At 39.2% G+C, this 19270-nt stretch overlaps 2 protein-coding genes across 4 annotated transcripts in view; one reads left to right on the top strand and one right to left on the bottom strand.

Annotated features, from left to right (window-relative positions):
* Positions 1-15100, top strand: part of PKN2 (protein kinase N2) — a 167775-nt gene extending 152675 nt beyond the window's left edge. For both annotated transcript variants that reach the window (XM_031969379.1, XM_031969380.1), the window contains exons 19-22: positions 769-911; positions 11280-11387; positions 12207-12287; positions 12380-15100. In XM_031969379.1, the coding sequence (XP_031825239.1) occupies positions 769-911; positions 11280-11387; positions 12207-12287; positions 12380-12583 (536 nt within the window). In that variant the 3' untranslated portion in view covers positions 12584-15100. The remainder of the gene's footprint in view (positions 1-768; positions 912-11279; positions 11388-12206; positions 12288-12379) is intronic.
* On the bottom strand, positions 12886-16707 carry LOC116423789 (atherin-like). 2 transcript variants are annotated; one of them, XR_004234311.1, is made up of 2 exons: positions 16542-16707; positions 12886-12946 (listed from the first exon to the last, which is right to left on the bottom strand). XR_004234311.1 is itself a non-coding variant. In XM_031969381.1 (2 exons), the coding sequence occupies exons 1-2, from the start codon at positions 15744-15746 to the stop codon at positions 12888-12890; spliced, it is 384 nt and encodes a 127-aa protein (XP_031825241.1). In that variant the 5' UTR covers positions 15747-15860; the 3' UTR covers positions 12886-12887. The 2 variants fall into 2 exon arrangements, 1 of the variants encoding a protein (XP_031825241.1); XM_031969381.1 differs by lacking the exon at positions 16542-16707 and adding an exon at positions 15422-15860.
* Positions 16708-19270: the final 2563 nt, after the last annotated feature.

Genomic DNA, 19270 nt, shown 5'->3' with positions numbered 1-19270 from the left:
TGTGTGGAGAGTTTATTTGTGAAATATACATATTCTCCTATGCCCTATTCAACTACTTAAAGAACTCATGAAGTTTTATTTGTTTTTTAAAAGTAATATAAAAGGTTTTCAGCTTTTTGGAAGTGTCTATTCTGTGATAAATATTTGTTGCTGACTTAATAACACCAATTTGTATAATGTAGATTTGATAATTACATATGTAAGTTATAGGAATAGGCACATTGAAAATAAATTGGACTAAATAAATTGGATTAAATTGGATGACAAATTTGCAGATATAACTGTGGTCAACACTTGATTATCCAGAAAAATCACTACCTAGATTTTGGATTTTTATTTTTATTAACTTCTTTTGGATTTTTTCCATCTTGTTTTCTAGACACATTATACATTGTATCATCTTCCTCAAAAGAAGGAAGAAAAAAGTAATAGTCCATTATAATATCAATATAGTGAAAATACTAAAATTATTTTGGATAGAATTTATTTTATTTATTTTGGGTTGAGTTGACAGTTATGTATTTACTTAATCACCATTTTGAGTACTTTTATCTACTCATCAGAAAATGATGAGATGGGACCAGGGGTGAGGGGGCAGAATTATTCTGGGAAAAGTGTTAGCATGATATATGAGATTTGCTTCTCCCTGTGTATTTTTTATTTAGTTAGATATCAACTAGTTTTTGTTAGCTCTAGGCGGAGGGGATTGAGGGAGAGGGGAGAACATATGAGGTATCTAAGAAGTGATTTGATATTTCTGTTTTTTAGGAATGGGCTTCGGAGACAGAACGAGCACATTTTGTGGCACTCCAGAATTTCTAGCTCCAGAAGTCTTGACTGAAACGTCTTATACGAGAGCCGTGGACTGGTGGGGGCTTGGAGTACTTATATATGAAATGCTGGTTGGAGAGGTGAGTAGTGGTGGGTAGGGGGAAAAATAAAAGAGTGCAACCAGAAAGCTTAGTGCTTTAAGAAAAATTAGAACTTTGCTTCCATGCCTACTTGTAGCCACTACAACTACTTCTAAGTTTCTGGTGCCTACCATAATGTTTACAGAGGATGCTGAGAATAGAGTAGAGTACAGACAGCATTAGTCATTGAAAAGCCTTCATCAAAATCAAGATTAGCTGTACTGTTAAAGTAGAAAATCAATTCACAAAGTAGTTCTTTTCTGTCTTTCATACATTATAGTTCTTAAAATTTGAAGTAAATTTTTTGGAGAAAATAGATCAACTGGCTGGTAACCATCTATAAAATTTGGAGGAGTGACCCCATATCTAGTTTTCTTTTGACTTGAAGAACTTAGGAAGAAAATCACTTAATGTTTTAGACATTTATACAAGCTGTCATCAATATATAGCAATATATAGTTACTGATCAACTACATAGGAGACGAGGTTCAAAGCAGTAGTATCAAACTCAAATAGAAATGGTATCCTTAATTTGTACACAAAAACTGCACATAGAAAGAAGACTGACTTAGAAAACCACTTCCTGTGTGACATTCATGTAGAGGTAACCAACAGGCAATGATACAGGACTAGAATACTGGAGAAAGTTGAGGTTTAGAGAGAGAAATTTGGGAATGGTGTGAGGAGGGAAGCTGACTGAACTCATAAGAGCTATTGAGCTCACCAAGATAAAGGTTCCATGTAGTGAACACAAGGATGAGCCAATGAGACCAAGCATAGAGCTACATAGAAGCAGAGAGATAGGGAGAGGAGGAAAGAGAGGATGTGCTAGAGAGAGAAAGGGCATGCAAAAGTTCAAGTTTCATGGTAGCCAAGAAAGGAGTTTTGCCTGAGGAATGAATAATAACAGTGTCAGCAACTTTGGCAAAACCAAATAAAATGAGGCCAGACAAAAAGCTATTGAGCTCAGCATTGAGATTGTTGATAACCTTAGAGAGAAATTTGATTCAAGGGGTCAGTCTAGAAGCCAGATTTAAAGGAACTGAGAAGTGAGTAGAAAGTGAGCAAAGAAGGGCAAGCCTAGTCACTGGGCACAATGGCAAGGACAAGTGAGACTCTCACCTCCCAGCTCGTCTCATTTAAGTCAGTTCGCAAGCACATACTGAGTTCCTACAATATTTTAGGCACTGTGGTAAATGAAGAGAAGTCAAGGAAGATCCAGTTTGAGAAGAGACCATTAGATTGGGCAATTCAGACTGTTATTAACTGTGGAAAGAACAATTTCCCAGATTTAAGTATAAATGACATGTAGGAGTTTGGATAAAAAAGGGAAGGGTAAGGAGGATAATGAGAATCTTAAAAGCTAATGAACTTTTTAGGATAGAAGAGAATCAGGCATGTTTGTGGGTAAGAAGGAAAGAACTAATAGATGAGGAGAGGCTGAAAGTTAAGAAGCTAGATGATACTGGGGACAGTATGTCTGTTGGGGAAAACAGGATGGAATGAAGGGTAATTGTATTAAAAAGCAAGAAAACATGCCAAAGGACTTTTTCTAATCAAAGCCACAGATCTCAGCTGAGGAGAGAGAAAGGTTGCTGTGGAAGCTTAAGAACAGGAAAGGTGGTTTGATATAGAAATGATGGGGAGGAGCTAGATGGTGCAGTGGATAGAGCACTAGCCCTAAAGTTAGGAGGAAAATTGGATAGACTTGATGGTACGTGGGAGAGAGAATCATTTAGGCAGGGGTTGAAAGGATTGCCTTGTTGCAATAAGAACCCACTGGAGATTAAAAAACAGAAAACATGAATATGTAACATATATCAGATGCACAATTGCATGACTTATGTTTCTCTTCAACAGCATGTGAGTTGAAGCAGAAAACATGGTTGCTGAGATTTTGAGGTAACAAGACATGACCAGCAATAGCACAAAGAGGCAAAAAAAAACTTGAGAGGATAAGAGAGATAATTGGGAGATAAAGTGTCCCATGCTGAGTGGTTAATATTGAGAAGGAAAAAATGTGTAGCCACAGCAGGGACATTAGCCTTGCAAATGACTGGAATAAAGGGATGGAAGTCACATTGAAGACAAAAAAGTTTTAGGAAGAATGAGGTAGAGATATAGTAGAGATACAGAAATATATAATAGGCATCATAATTGTAGAAAGAAATTTCATGGAAGTAGAGTACTTGTGGGTGGAAACAAGATCCTCCTCACTATCCCTGAAGTGGTGTGGCAGAGGTCATAGTAGCAGAATTGAAGAACCTAAGAGGTGAAATTATTTGAAGAAACACAACATAGAGGTTAGAAGTTGGAGTAGCAAGGGAGACTGTGAGCCAAGAACTGGAGTTCATTGAAAAAGTAGGAATAGATGGTGTCTGAATACAGATCAAAGCATACTATTTTTACAAGATTGCATATGTATAACTTGGATCAAATTGTTTACCATCTCAGGGAGGGAGGAGGAAAGGGAGAAGAAGAATAGTTTTGGAATTCGAAATTTAAAAATTAAAAAATACATATTTACATGTAATTGAGGGAGGAAAATAAAATGTCAAAGAAAAGAGAAAATAAAATGTCCTATTCGGTTTCTATATACTAACCACCATAATCTGGAATAAGTGAAGACTGAATAAAATGACCTCAAAGGTAGAAAGGTTACTGGGTGATTAGAGAGTAGAGAGAGTCTGAAGATAACAATGAAGAACAAGTAATGTTCCAAGTCCTTCATTTTACAGAGGAGCAAACTACATAGGCAGAGCTGGGAAGAATGAGAAAAAAAGAAAGATAGGAGGGGAATAATGATGATAATAATATTGGAGGCAGGTAAGTTTTCATAGAAGACAGGAAGGCATGGGAACAAAAGTATATTTGGAAGAGGAACAAAAAATCAACTATATCAAGGAAATTAATGGGGGAAAAAGTGGGAGGGGAAAAAGGCCCAGCTTGACCAGACTATACAAAGTCATTTGGTACTATGTAAGAAATAGAGAAGTTGATCATTAGAACAGATAAGGTACATAGTATACAGAAGCACATGAGCGCAGTAGGCTAGTGTTTGAAAGACTTAAAGATTCCAACTATTAAAGCAAGAACTTACCATTCACTAAAAACTATTATGAAAACTGGAAAGCAGAAAGTAGATAAAGACTTAACACTCACACTATATACAGAGACATGTTTCCATATGAAAACATGATTTAGATGTGAAAGGGTGAGAAAAAAAACACATTTAAGGAGCATGAAGAAATTGCCCCTCACATCTGTGGATGGGAGAAGAGTAGTTCATGACCAAATGATATATAGAAAGGTTGGCAAGAGGCAAAATGGACAATTTTGATTATGTCAGATTTGTAGAAAATTTGCAGAGACAAAATCAATGCAGTTAAAATTAGAAGTAGAAAGTTGAGGGGGAAAAAATCTTTGCACAAATTTCTCTGATAAAGGTTTCATGTATAGGGAACTGATTGAAATTTTTAAGAATAAGACCTATTCTCCTTTGATCAAAAGATAAAAATAGTCAGTTTTCAGAGGGAGAAATTCAAGCTATCAGTAGCCATAAGAAATGTTCTAAATTCTAATAATTAGAGAAATAATTAGATTGGAAGTTTTCACCAAAAGGGAAAGTAACATGCTGGAGGGTTTTTGAGAAAATAGGTATTTTAATGTACTCTCTTGATGGAACTAGGAATTGGACTCATTCCTCCTAATTGGACTAATTGTCCAACCAGTCTGGAAATCAATTTAGAACTGGTACTCAAAGTGCTATGCTGTGTGTGATCAGCAGTACTACTAAATGTATAACCTCAAAGACATTAAAGGAAAAAGAAAATGACTCACATATATAGAATTCATTATAGAGTTCTTTTCTTGGTGATTGGAAACTGAGAGGCTGCCCATCATTTGAGAAATGGCTGAATAACTTTGTATGTATTGGGATACTATTGTTTTCTAAGAAATGATAAAGGGGATGATTTTTAGAAAAAACTTGGAAAGATTTGTATTAGTTAATACAGAGTACAATGAGAAGAATTAGGAAAAGTTTAATAATAATTTATATAATTTAATAATTAAAATAAATACTACTATAAGACAATTGTGAAAATAACTGAAGAGATAAAAACTGAAAATCTTTTCCATGTCTGTGATCAATACAAACCTCTAACTCCAGGGATCTCATGATGAATGTGCTATCCATCTTCAAATAAAGAGCTGATGGATATAGTCCATGAGTATTAGGGAAATTTTGTTTTGTTCAGCTACATTTTTGTAATAGGCTTGTTTAATAAGACGTAACAGGTGCCTATTGTATGCCAATCACTTTGTAATTATTATCTCATTTGAGCCTCACAACATGCTTGGAAGGCAGGTCCTAATGTTGTCTCTATTTTACAGCTAAGGAACCTGAGGTGAATAGAGGATATGTGACTTGCCCGGGAGTTTCTTTAAGTCTTCCTCACTCCAGGCTCAAAACTTTCACTGTGCTATCTAGCTTTCCTAGATGAGAAGGAGAGAATTTGAAACCAAAAATCAAATCATATATATATATGATTTAGGAAAGATTATCTTAGAATAGATATAGCTTTTTCATTGAGACAGAAACAAAAACAAGGGAATGGAGAATGTTTTCTTAATTAAGGAGTCAATCAAGAAGCATTTAATGAGTAGTCACTATATGTAAGGCATTAATGGTCCCTGCTCCCAGAGGTCTCACATGTTGATGAGAGATGTGTAAATAACTAGATGAAGACTGAGTAGCCATCTGAAAAGCAGCAAGAGAATGTGGAAAGAGCCCCTGCAGATGGTGTTTGAGCTAAGCACTGAAGGAAGCCCAGGAACCAGAGAGATAAAGAGAAAAAGAAAAGCAAGGACTAAGGCAGAGAATCTGGAGATAGAGCATTGGGTATGAGGAGGAGGAGGCAGGTATAGTTAGACTGCGGAGCTCATGGAGGAAAGCATAAGGCTGGAGAAGGAGGTAGTGGCCAGATCTTTGAAGGGAAGGCTTTGAGGTTAGAAAGACTCTCTGTATTTGATTTGGAGTAAATGGGGAGTAGAGGTGACATGATCGCTGCTGCCCTTAAGGAAACCCCGATGGCAGCTTAGATCCTCAGCTCCAGAAAGGACAGAGTCCAGGAAGTCTTTTAGAATAGCTTCTGCTGAGGATGTCATCATTGAAAATTGATCAGGGAAAAAATAAGGGATTTCTCTCCAGCAGTGAGGGCCCAGTAAAATTGGATGAAAGAGTTGTGGATTGAACACAGTTGAACTGACAGGATTGTGTGACTCTTTGGAGGTCAGGAAGACCTGAGTCCAGAATCAGACTTTATGGATGTATTTTACTCTTCCAACTGCATGGATTTTTTTTTTTTTTTAATAAGTACTATGAGTTCTTGTATCTCTTAACACTTTTCAGTCAATTTTGTAACCGTAAAGATATCATCTACTTTAAAAGATGGTTTGTAAAAAAGCCTCTGTTCTTAAACCTTCGTCAAAAATGCCCTGGATATATCAGTAGATTGTTTTATAGAAGTAAGAAAGTAGATGTGTAAAAAAGTTTATTAATTTATATATATATTATGCTATAGCATGATTTTTTAAAATAATTTTTTCTATCAGTCAACAAAAACTGCTTTATTTCTTACCCACCCTCCTTGAAAAGGAAAGAAAACCTGTTGCCAGTAGGTGTGTGTGTGTGTGTGTGTCTGTCTTAGTCTGAGTTCATCACCTGTTTACCAGGACCTGGTAGGTAAGATTCTTTTACAAACATGAGCCCTGGAATCACATTGCACTTATCAGAATTCCTTAGTCTTTCAGGGTTGTTTGTCTTTGTTGTCACTGTGTAAGTTCTTATTCTGGTTTGTCAGATAAAATAAATATTCTTAGCTTTCTCTGTAACTGTCCCTTTCAGTTCTTAAAATCTTCCATTCCATCACCTTTATATGCCATAAAACTTGTTTAACTTTGCCCAATTAATGGACAATCCCTTTCCAATTCTTTGAAACCACAAGAATAAGTATTTATGTAAATCCTTAGTTTGTTTTGCATAGGACTAATCCCTATTCACTCTTCCCTCTTTTGACCAGTTCTGATGAGAATGAGGTTCAGGTGTCATCCACTCCCCACCCCTAGATTTTTTTTTTTTTAATGTGTACAATTTATTTGAGTAGCCTGATTTAGTTGAGATAATTTTCCCCATCTTTCCTCTCCTTTTTTACTCCCAGTTTTCCACCTTTTCAGTTCTTTTTAGATCATCAAAACCTAATAGAACCACTTCCATGATCTGTGTTTAATTAAATTCTATGATCCTGATGCTGATAGGATAGAGGGGGGAAACCGATACATCTTTTCTTCCCATGTTAAAATGTAAAAGTTTATCTTTAAATGTTATCATTAAGCATTTATGCTTGTTTTTTGTTTCTTATGACTCCTATTTATACTTTAAAATTTCTGTGCAACTCTGATCTTGTTCTCAGGAATGCTTAAGAAAGAGTCTTTTTCATTAAAGGTCAGTTCTTTTGCCCCAAAGACTTATATTCTGTTGGCTAACAAAAATTATTGTTGGTTGAAAGCCTATGTTCTTTGCCTTGTGGACTAGTATATTCTAAGTTCTTCATTATAGTGATGGATGCTAAAGTTTGTTTAATCTTGACTGCAGCTCCTTATTACATGAATTCTTTCTTTCTAGCTGGTTGCATTATTGTTTCTCAGACTTAAAAGTTCTGGATTTGCCCTACAATGTTCCTAGAAGTTTTCATTTTGGAGTTTCTTTCAGGAAATTAGCTGATGGTTTCTTTCTATTTCTACTTTGCCCTCTAGTTCTAAGAGATCTAGATAGTTCTCTTTTAAGATTTCTTGAAATAGGATATTTGATTTCTTTTTTTTTTTTTTCTTTTTTTTTGGTCACAGTGCCCAGGTAATCTAATGGATCTTAATTTTTCTCTCCTTGACCTGTATTGCAGGTCAGTGTTTTTCCTATGAGATACCTTATTTTTTTCTTCTGTCTGTACAGTCTTTTGAGTTTGTTTTAATATTTTTTTATCATTTCATAGAGTAGTTTTTATTTAATCTATTCTAGTTTTCAAGGAGTTATTTCTTGGATTAGATGTTGCACTTATTATACCAAGCTAATAGTTCCTTTTTTAATTCTTTTGTAGTTCTCAGTTCTTTTTTCATTTTTTTTTCCCTTTAGCATTCTTATTTGTAAAAATATTTTAAATCCTTTTTTTCTTTTAAACTCTCTATCTCTTTGAGTAATTCCAGTTCAACTTGTGCTCATGCCATGTTTTCCGTTGAGGCTTTCCTTATACATTATTTGTAATCCTTATGGGTTTTTTATCTTGAAGTGTCTCTGTCATCTTTAACTTTTTTTTATGGTGGTATTCTTTTTTGTTGTTTTCCATTTTTCTCGCCTACTTCCTAATATTAGATTTTTGTTAAGGCCACACTTCTTGAGAGATTGTCTGTGCTAGATATTGCTTTCTTGTGGTACTGAGAATTATGTTATTCCAAGTTCTCAGGGACAGCTCAGGCTGGTGTTCTGCAGGCTTTTAGATCCCCAAATGATCTGATCCATGGCAAACTCAGATTTCTTTTCCCTTGATCTCAGTTTTACAAGTTCTTGACCTGTCTTTGGATCTGAGCAACACACCTCTGAGTTTGCTGTGGTTAGCATTCCAGTGGGCTGTAGCTGGATTCAGTCCCTATCAATCAGAGAAATGGGAACCATCTCTGCTAGTACAGAGGCACAGAAGAGCAGGTCCCTTTTGATCTTGGAATCCTTTCCTTGTTATTCTACTGTAGGCTTCAGTAAGAATGAAGCTAGAATGGAGACCCTGAGGTCTCATGAGGTCAGAAACACAAAACTGCAGCTTACTTTGGAATGTACACAGTGCAGGCTAGGCCTGCAACCATCCCTTTCCTGCATCACCACCCCACTACCCCCCATGCAAGGTTCCCCTTTAGTTTATTGTGTTTCTGTGACCCACTTCCAGCGGCATGTCTCTGCATCTTGTTAATCAGAACCTTCTGTAGGGTCTATGGTCTCTTGTTGCACTTGTGTACATCCTCTTGCTGTGCTAGAATGCTTTGCTTTGCTGTTCCTAACTAAATCCCATCTCCAGTGTTCACAGACCTTAACAATAACTGATTTTTTTCCCCCTTGGATTTCCAGATAAGATTCATTCTGGTGTTTTTCTAAATCTGCTTGGGAGGAAAATAGAGAAAGTTCAGCTATACTTCCTCCTATTTTATCACCTGGCCTGGTTTTTTATTTGTTTTGGTTTTTGGTAGTTGTGTTTTGTTTTCTTTGTTTTCCTACATGGGGTACTCATTGTTCTTTTAGATATTCTTGAGAATCGGTCTGTCCGAGTTTTCAAAATTGTCATCTCCCACACAAAAATTCTTTATGTATATTTTATCCAGTCCCATATATTTTCTCCATATTTATTTCCTTCAAACAGCATATTAGAAAGCATTATGTAAAAGTGCATGTTTAATTGTTGTAGTGGTGAAAAGATCTTTTCCTTTTTTCTGTTGTTGTCCCCTTCTGCAAAATGAGAATACTAGTACCTATCTCATAAGGTTGCTGTAAGAATCAAACCAGGTAACATTAGTATAAACAAAATGTCCTGCCTGGCCCAGCTAATAGGCACTTAAGAAATGCTTGTTCTCTTTCTGAGCTCCTCTCAGGATGATTTCACTTATATGGGTCTCACTCAACAAGCTTTTTATAAACTTGAATGTTGTTTTTTCCACTGTTCCTGGTTGTATTATGAGTCATATTTCTCATTACACTTCCACTTTCAGTTACTCCCTGCAAAATTTTAGAAAGTTTATATTTTAAGCCAGTTAGAGTCACTACCAATAATTTTTTTTTATTACATGTTTGCTCAGTTTTCATTCACTTACCCAGAAGTCATCCACCAAAATGATGTCTTCTGAGCCCTTATTGCAGGAGAAGCTGTGGCCATTTGACTCTATTGTTCCCTTACTGTTCTAGAAAGGGTATATGGTGTATTCAAGGAGGACCAGTTCCTCTGTGGGAGGGCTGATCCTTCAGCTTTGGGGTCTACTTGACACTCGGCTCTTACATGGGGCTCCAAGAAGCAGAAGCATGCACAGCAGCCATATGCCAGTAAAGTCATCTCGGGCCGCCAGCTAAACCAGTCTGAGGGTAATCAACAGATCTGCTACTGAATTAGGAGGGTGTTTGCCCCAAGCATGGGAAGACTTCTCCTGGTAGAATGGACAGGCAGCTTTGGAGTTTGGTCAGACATCATAGATACCAAGGTCATCCACTGCATCCTAAGCCATCACCACTTATACTGACCTTAGTCTTGCCCCTGGACTCTGATGACTGAAGGAGTGATGCTGATGATTTCCCTACAGCTCTGCTTCACTTAAATCCACTTCACGCATAAGTCATCCCGTGATGTCATTGATCCTCTTTGAAAATGAAGGACAAATGACAACTTTTCCAGAATGACTCCAAGGACTAAACAGGATCTGGTAGTAGTGGCCAAACCAGAAAGTTACTATCAGAAGCAAATGCCTCCTAAGTAATTGAGTTTTACACCTAGCTCTTAATTGTTTATGAACTGATTTTTTTTTTTCCATTTTGTTTGTCATTAAGACCTCTAGCAGGAAAAATATCTAAAGAGAAAATTAAATTATCCTGTTTTATTATTTCATAGCATTTATTGAAAAATCATTGGCAAAGGGAATGCCTTATGAGGAAACTCCCTCCACCAATAGAAATTGCATCTGCTCTTCCAACTTAGAGCCTTAGAATTTCCAGAAGGCTGAGAAATTAAACCCAATGACTAGTAAGTGTCCGAGGCAGGATTTGAATCCAGGTGGACCTGATTTCAGTACTGTTTCTCTGCCCACCATACCACTGTGCCTCTTCTTGCAATCTTAAAAAGAATATACTGAACAAAGCTAACCTTTTTGAAGTTGTATCTATTCTTGTGCTTCTCCCTTATTTAGTAAACCTTCAGCAACTACTGTCTCAGGTTTTCAGGCTTGCTTTTCCTAGTTTTGTCTGTCATCTCTAACCTGTTGTGTGAATAGCTTAGCTTTCCTCTAATTTGCTATTTTGAATCTGCATAAACTTAAAAACAAGATTACCAAGCTTACTAAATGTGAATTTTTGAATGTGAAAATATTAGTGGATCTCGGTCATTTCTTTTGGCTGCATGGAACCCTTTATTCTTACTTCCTGGTTGTGTTTCTCTTAGGTGTGGCTGCAAGGAAGTTATGCTCCAGGTAATGGCAGAACTTGTAGTACTTACAAGTCAAGTCATTTTAGCTTAACAAAAGTTGTTTAGTTAATTTTGGTGGTGTTTTTTTTTTTTTTTTTTTTTTCAGTCTCCCTTTCCTGGTGATGATGAAGAAGAGGTTTTTGACAGTATTGTAAATGATGAAGTAAGGTATCCACGATTCTTGTCTACAGAAGCCATTTCCATAATGAGAAGGGTAAGAGTCAAACAGTATTCAGCAAGTCTCTTAAAACTATTTTTTTTCTGAAGAAAACGATTGTAGCATTTAATTTATTTATACTATCCTTACCCCCTATACAGATAGGTAAATCATTAGCATATACATATTACACTACTTCTTGGGATTAGCAGAACTCTAATAGTGGATAAAAAATGACCAGTCTGGGACTTTTGTGTAGATTAAACTAAGCAATATATCTATCTATCTATCTATATTTATCTATATATATAGATAGATAGATAGATATAGATCTATATATATATATATAGAGATATATATATATATAGATATATAGATTATAGATATAGATATATAGATATATAGATATAGATAGATATATAGATAGATATAGATATAGGGAAACTATATCACATAATTTGAGAGGTGGAAGGGATCTTGACAGCCCCTAGTTCAAGCAGTCACAAATGTACCTTAACAAATATGACATGGTTTTCTTAGTTAAATGAAGTGAAAATACATTTACATGTCTCTGATTCAATAGAGATACAGCAATAATGCTATCAACCCCTATATATGTGATAGAAAAATAGTCTGGTGTTCCCCTTTCCAGGTTATCTACACGTATACTTAGCCACGTACGTGGCTTGAATTTAGCATTGTCTAAAGAAAGGTTATTTAGTAACGATTGTTGGCTGTCAAACTAGGCCCTTGAGAATGAAGGATGGGATTCTAAAAAGGTTTTAGAAGGAAGGAGAGAATGAAAGGCAGCCTCTGAGAATCTTAGCAATGAAGGTGACTAGTTTTAATTTTACAACCTTGTGTTTGTGATATTAGCTACTGAGAAGAAATCCAGAGCGGCGCCTGGGAGCTGGTGAGAAAGATGCAGAGGATGTAAAAAAGCACCCATTTTTCCGGGTAAGTAGGAAATTAAGGGAACTGTTAATCCCATTTAACAGATCACAGCAGGAAAACTCAATCTGTCTGTTGTTCTTTGTTCTGTGAAACAGCTAATTGATTGGAATGCTTTGCTGGCCAAGAAAGTAAAGCCACCCTTTGTTCCTACCATCAGAGGACGAGAGGATGTAAGTAATTTTGATGATGAATTTACCTCAGAAGCACCTATTCTGACCCCACCTCGGGAACCAAGGATACTTTCAGAAGAGGAGCAAGAAATGTTTCGAGATTTTGACTACATTGCAGATTGGTGTTGAGTTCCAAGACACTGTGAAACTAGCAGAGTGACTCGCAAGAAGACAGACTTCTTTAGCCGAATAGCAACCCTTCCACTTGCTCTCTGTGCCACCGGTAGCTTCTGATTTTGGAAATCACACGAAGATTTGTTTTTAAAGTACTAGTCTAATATCTTTCTTGAAGAGTGGCCTTTTGCAATGTATTTCCATTTTTAATCTGTGCACTGGAAACAGTTTTATGGGGTTTAAGCTGAATACAGGCCATATAAACATCCTTCACAGGTGGACACACTTGGATCAATGTTGTCTTTTTTTCCTTCCTCTTCTACAGTGGATACTTTTGTCCTATGCTTGCCTTAAGTGGAAGGAAGACCAGCTTGGGATCTAGAAAAGATAAAAGATAACCAGTTTACTTCATTCCACTGTGTTTTAAGAATAAAAGCTTGGGATGCAAATGATACTCAACCTTAACAAGATTCTATCAGAATAAGGCAAATGCTGTTATTTTTTAAAGGAATTACTGTAATATTATCCAAAAGTGTCGTTTGCAACTTGTACACATTTTGGTGTCGAGTTTGAAAATAACGGAATGAATTGATGCCTTCTTTTGTAAATTTTCTATATTTATTAGGAGGAAATGTTTTTAATGCCTTATCTTTACCAACCATGTAAGTGCTTCCATAATAATATGGACAAGTTCTCAAAGCTACTTGCCAAACAATTATTTGTTTGTTAAGCATTGCTAAAACAAACAGAACATCAGCATTTTAAGAAAGTAAAGAAAGGAATGCTTCTGGTCAGTATGAATTGAGATACTGTATTTTCTGTACGCATTCCCAAAGCCTAGATGCTCCTGGATTTTCAGTCGTGACTTTCCAAATCAATGAACAAGATGGCCTTTTTATAAACGACCCACCCTTCATTTAGCATCCTAGTTCTTTGTGTATCTGCTGTATTAAGGTAAACGTATCATTTTTACACCATGGGGATTGTCAGTATATACATGCCGTGAACATGTATATGTGTGAGTTGTAATCTATTTGATGTTCTAGGCTTGTTATTTAATTGTACCACTTTGTTACTTCGGCACAGTGGCCACGCAGACGCCTCCGACTCCAGCATTTACGTGAAGTACATTTGTATACATTTTAGGCCACTGAATCCAGATTTTATATTGGCAGTTACTGAGGGTAAAAAAGCAATATGTTGTAACAGAATGTATAAATATTTTTGATAAAACAGTGTATGTATATTTTATAAACCTATTATAACACTAAAAAACTGTACCTCAAAAGTCTCAAAAAGTAATTTGACCAAATATTTTCATAACACTTGAGAAGGGCCTGTTTTGGGTTATCTTTGTGTTGCTACAGGAAAGTCATTTTGCCAACTAGTGTTTCTCCTTGCCTAGAGCCTTTTTCCTTGTTGGTGACTCTAATGTTTTTCCCCTCAGTTAGGAGATAGAATCTAGATAGCTCTAGCTCTATATACATATAGATAACTCATGATCTTGGCTCAGCCACAAAGGATCATCATACCTCACCAAGAGCAAGCCGTCAGCTTACCTGGACTGAATTAACCATGTAATTGCAATAAACAAGCTTCCCTCTGAAACGATTCATGTTTAAATCTTGTAGGGAAAAATGAAAGCACACTGAGTTACAGAGAACTGAGCTCAAGATATCTTAAGGTGTTTCAAGAACCTTACAGCTCTCCGCTGTCATTCGTGATTTGTCCTCTTCAGAACAGTGTAAGCCCCAAGAATACTGACAGTCTCCTTGATTGCCCTTTAACTCCAACAAAAAGATGATGATGATGATGATTCAGAGCTCCTGATGCCATACAAGGAGGAGGGCCAACAAGATCCTGGGGGAAAAGAGGCCTGGCATGTTGGGTTTATTCCTCAGAATTCCAAATGCTTCCTCACTAGAGAGAGCAGCCCACTTTGTGGAGTTATCTTACCATGTCTGTGGTGCTGCCTGTCTTTGGCAGGGATCAGAGGAAGAGCTTAGCTCAGGGCTCAGGATTTCATTGGAACTGTTCTGTGACGTGAGACATGAAATACTTTTGAGGTACAGTCTGCTTACTCTTTCTGGTTCTCAAGATACACCCGGAGAGCCATGTCTGAAAAGGCTTTTAGCATTAAACACTGAAGTAGCCTTTTGTAACTACACATTGTACAGAATTTTTTTTTTAATTGAAGTAAATCACTAAAAAAAATTAGAGGGCAGGGTATGTTCACACAATTAAGCTGAAGAAAGCACTAATTTTCTCTGTAGTTTTTTAAAGTTTATTTTTAGTCAGATTTAAAATTTTAAACTCTAGATTGTAAATATATTTTGCTATTCTGTATCTGTAAGTGGCTGCTCAGAGCACTTTGTAAGGAAATTAGGATATTTTAGAATGGTACACTATGCATTCATTAAAATGAGACGTGCCTTTTTAACAATGTCATTCTAAAAAAAAAACTTGAGTGTTTTGCAGTCATTAATTATCACAAATGCACAAATTAAAGTTTAAATAGATTGTACTTTGTAACTTTGGTTTTAAGTATGATTTTCTTTGAAAGATTTCCTGTGGCTTAGAACACGGCACTGAGGCCACGTTGCAGATTTAGTTGATTTTCGGAGCACTTGATGTCTCTAGTGAAGCCCTGTCCCCAAACCGCATCCAGCTACGTTGCAGATGCGCACTCTGGGTCAGCAGGGGAGTGGGGGAAGAGCAGCTTAGACGTAAATCCCTCCCAGTATTGGAGAAAAAATTATGATAGCAACCCCCCCCCACCCAAGCTGGTTCACCCTATGATAAATCAGTAGCCCCATGACCTGCGAGCAGCAGGACACACGGTCCACGGCTAACCTTGTGATTCTTGCCCTTGGAGGTAAATGATGCTTCCTTGTAGAACTCTGTGAACCACAAATCGGGGCGGGGGGGGGGAGGGAAGAAAGGCTCTTTGAGGTTTCCGGAATCCCTCCCCCACATTGAGCAGATTCTTAGATACGGGCCGTTGGAAGGCGGGCGTGAGACAGCACCCATCCCGAGGGGTTCCCAGGCCGCAAACCGAACCTTCTGGGGGCGTCTGCGGAGTGGGCGGGGGAGCCGCGGAAGCATCGCGGGGTATCCGGGCCGGGCGAGGCCCGGGCGCACAGCTGGAGTCCGCGTCTCCCAAGTCGGGAGCTGCCATCTACGGGACTGGGGAAGCCGGGCCGGAGGCTCCGGGTTTGTACGAGCCCCGCCCCTCGGGCCAGCTCGCTTCACAACTGGCAACGCGCTGTGCGGAGCTTCCCCGGGGCGGGGGGGAGGGGAGCCCGCGAGTGACTGACAGGTCAGAGTCCTTCGGGGCCGGGGGCGGCGCGCTCTGCTCTAGGGCGCCGCCTCGTGGAAGCACGAGTCAGTGAGTTGCTAGACGAGGGGCTTTGGCTGCTCAGATCTGAGGGTTTGACTTGGCTTTGCGGCCCCTCCCTCCGGCCCCCGCCCCTCGGGCCCGCCGACGCGAGCCGGAGGTGACCAGGGCCCTAAAAAGCCGGGTTTGAGGGTGAGCAGCGCTGGCCCGAGGGAGACGCGGGGCTCTCTGCACGGCCCTCGTCCGCGCGCTCCTTATCCGCGGCGCTGAGCCCCGGGAGCCCCGGCCCCTGGTGGGTATCCCACGCGTCCCCAAGGCCCGGGGCCTTCCCCGAGCCCTCCTTGTAGCTGAACAAAAACAGACAGACAGACACCTGGGAAAACAAGAGCTCCTCCGTGAAGGGAATCAGACACCGGAAACAGTAATCGGCCCCGCCGCGGAGCCCCGGGCACCCCGACAGACCGAGACCCCCAGCCGCCAGCAAACCCGGGCCTCGCTGGGCTCCGGGGGGGGGGGGGCGGCTGGGGGCTCTCGCTGTCGGGGCTTCTGCCAGCGGCGGAAATGCCTGTGTGCGGCCACGGAGCGGGGCCGTCTGGGAACTGTAAGCGAAAGGGTTCTCGTCAAAGAAAAACTCACTTTTATTAGACGTAGCCAGATGCTCTAAGCCGCAATAAGGGTCTCGGACGCAAAAGGAAAAGGGAGGGGTCTGAGCTGGCGTTTTAAAGAGACGCGCCTTTACTGGCCCAGAAAAGGCTTTGCGACCTTTAGCAGCGACGGGAAGCTACTTCCGAGAGCGGTTCTGTTTTCACTGCGTCCTCTCGGGCCGTACTGAGAAAGCGTCAGAACACTTTCTAGGAGCCGCCTCCCCGTCACCTCGTCACGGTGCCGGGGCTCCATAAAGACCTGCTGGCCTGGCAAGGAAAACTAACCCTGATTGGCGAAATCCTTCCCTCGGGAGCTAACGTTGCTGAAATGGAAATAAGGGCCCGGCTACAGTGAAAACGACAACTTTGTTCGTGGGCCTTTAAATAAAGACACTTCGTAGCCCTGGGGGAGGGGGAGAAGCGTCCTCAGCTGCCGCATCTGGCCCGCGGGCCGTAGTTTGAGGACCCCTGCAGTGTAAAGGATACCAACTTCCAATCCAGTTCCGACCCACCTCAGCCAAATACAATCTTAACCGATTAATGACAAGCTCGTTGATTCTGACTTTGTGACACATCTCATATATGCTCCCTTCTCTCTGATTCTGCCACCGGCATGGGTGCAAGTCCTTATCACTCACAGCTGGAACATTACAATAACATTGATTAGCCTCCCTCCTTAAACTCTCTAGTGGCTCCAGACTATCCAGTCAATTGTCAAAGTGATCTTCCTACAGCCCAGGTCTGACCATGTGGCTCCCCATTGCCTCCAGGATTAGATTTATGATTTTCTGTGTCTCTCCTTGATTTTAAGACCCCGTTTTTAATCTTCTCACTGTTCCACAGCTCCCTCTCTCATATAACACAAATAATATAGCTTTAACATCGTCAACAGACACTGTTTTCTCCTTTTGTTTTCTCAGTGCTTAGCTCGGTGCCCGGTACATAGTAATATTACCATAAATACTTGTTGACCAACAAGTTGGTTCCCAAACTTAAAGGTCGGGGACAAGAAAATAAGTCATTGAATGAGCCCAAGAAGAATCATTCAGGTAAGAAAATCAAGTAAAAGCAGTCATTACAACCAAAAGAGATGATAAAGAAGAACAGGGTCAACACTGAAGTATTACAGAGAATCACTGAAGGTGAAACCACTAGATTTGACTGCTGGCTATTGACAATCAACCAACTAGCATTTAGTAAGTACCTACTGTGTACCAAGAAACCTTGGAGAAGGCCCACAGCTTTGGGAGAGTGGGGATCAGAAACCAAATTGTAAATGGTTGCCAGGAGAGGCAATGAGGAAGTGGACCCAGGGATCCAGAGAGGAATCCAAATGGCAAGCCAAGGACAAAAATGTAAATGGGAAATGTTTAACAGAATGAAAATGGAATACAACATGTTAATTTATATATATATATATTTTTCTTTTTTTTACTGAGGCAACGGGTTAAGTGACTTGCCCAGGGTCACACAGCCAGGAAATACTAAGTGTCTGAAATCAATTTTGAACTCAGGTCCTCCTGACTTCAGGGCTGGTGCTCTATACACTGATAGAGCATCTAATTTGTATTTTCTAAGTCAATATTTGACCAGCAGGGATGTGTTTCTATTTGATTGTGATGGCACTGAGCTAGAGTACTTCATAGATGGCTAGCAAGGAAAGGAAGGAAAAAGCACAAGAATATGGAGCCCAGGAATAGCAGGATCAAGTGAAGTTTGTTTTGGGTCAGGAGGACGGATGTGTGTGTAAGCATCAGGGAAGGGTTCAGTAGAAAGGAAGAAGGTGAATATAGTTCAACCCTGGCACTGAAGTAAATAAACTTCTGGAAAAGGGCAGGTGAAGGGAAGAAATAGTGTTTAGTGCTCACTACAAGCTATTATCTTATTTGACTCTCACAATAAACCATAGAGATTATGGTAATAATAATAATGGATGTTTATAAAGTGCTTATGTGCCAGGCACTGTGCTAAGCACTTCATAAATATCTCATTTGATCCTCACAATAATCTTGAGAGATTATGGTAATAATAGTAATGGACATTTGTGTTCTATGTGCCAGGCACTGTGCTAAGTGCTTTACAATTATTATCTCATTTGATCTTCATAACAATCCCGAGAAGTAGGTGCTGTTTTTATCTCCATTTTACAGATGAGGAAACTCGGGTAAATAGAGATTAAGTGATATGCCCAGGGTCTCACAGTTAGGAAATCTAATTTGGATTTGAACTCGGGACTTTGTAACTAACTTTGTGCTGTATCCACTATTCCATCTAGCTGAAGAAAATGATAGGGTATAGGATAAAGGAAGAAATTAAGCAAATGTTATTTTGTTAGCCTTGGGAAGCAGGAGTACGGCCCCAACTGAAATCAAGGAGGAAGAGAATGGAGATATGGAAGAGGAGATATAAGAGAACTTTAAAAAGAGGGTCTCAATCTTTTCTTACATTAATGAATTCTAGTTTTTTGGTTTGATTCTGAAGGTCATAAGGAGCCACTGGAATTTACTGATCCAAATGTCCAGTCCAGATATCGACTTAGAAAACTACACATGTATCGTATTTTTATTTGGTTAAGTATTTCTCAGTTACATTTTTGTCCTCGGCTTGCCATTTGACTCACTTTGACAGCTCAGAGGAAGATGGACTGGAGTGCAAAGATAGGAAACTAGATGATCCACCAGCAGGCAATTTCCAAAGTCCAGGTGTAAGGTGATGAGGACC

This window comes from Sarcophilus harrisii, chromosome 4 (genome assembly GCF_902635505.1).
Source record: "Sarcophilus harrisii chromosome 4, mSarHar1.11, whole genome shotgun sequence".
In the NCBI taxonomy this organism is placed as follows: domain Eukaryota; kingdom Metazoa; phylum Chordata; class Mammalia; order Dasyuromorphia; family Dasyuridae; genus Sarcophilus; species Sarcophilus harrisii.
Note: the sequence above shows the minus strand (reverse complement) of the source record. Positions and strands in the feature narration are given on the sequence as shown.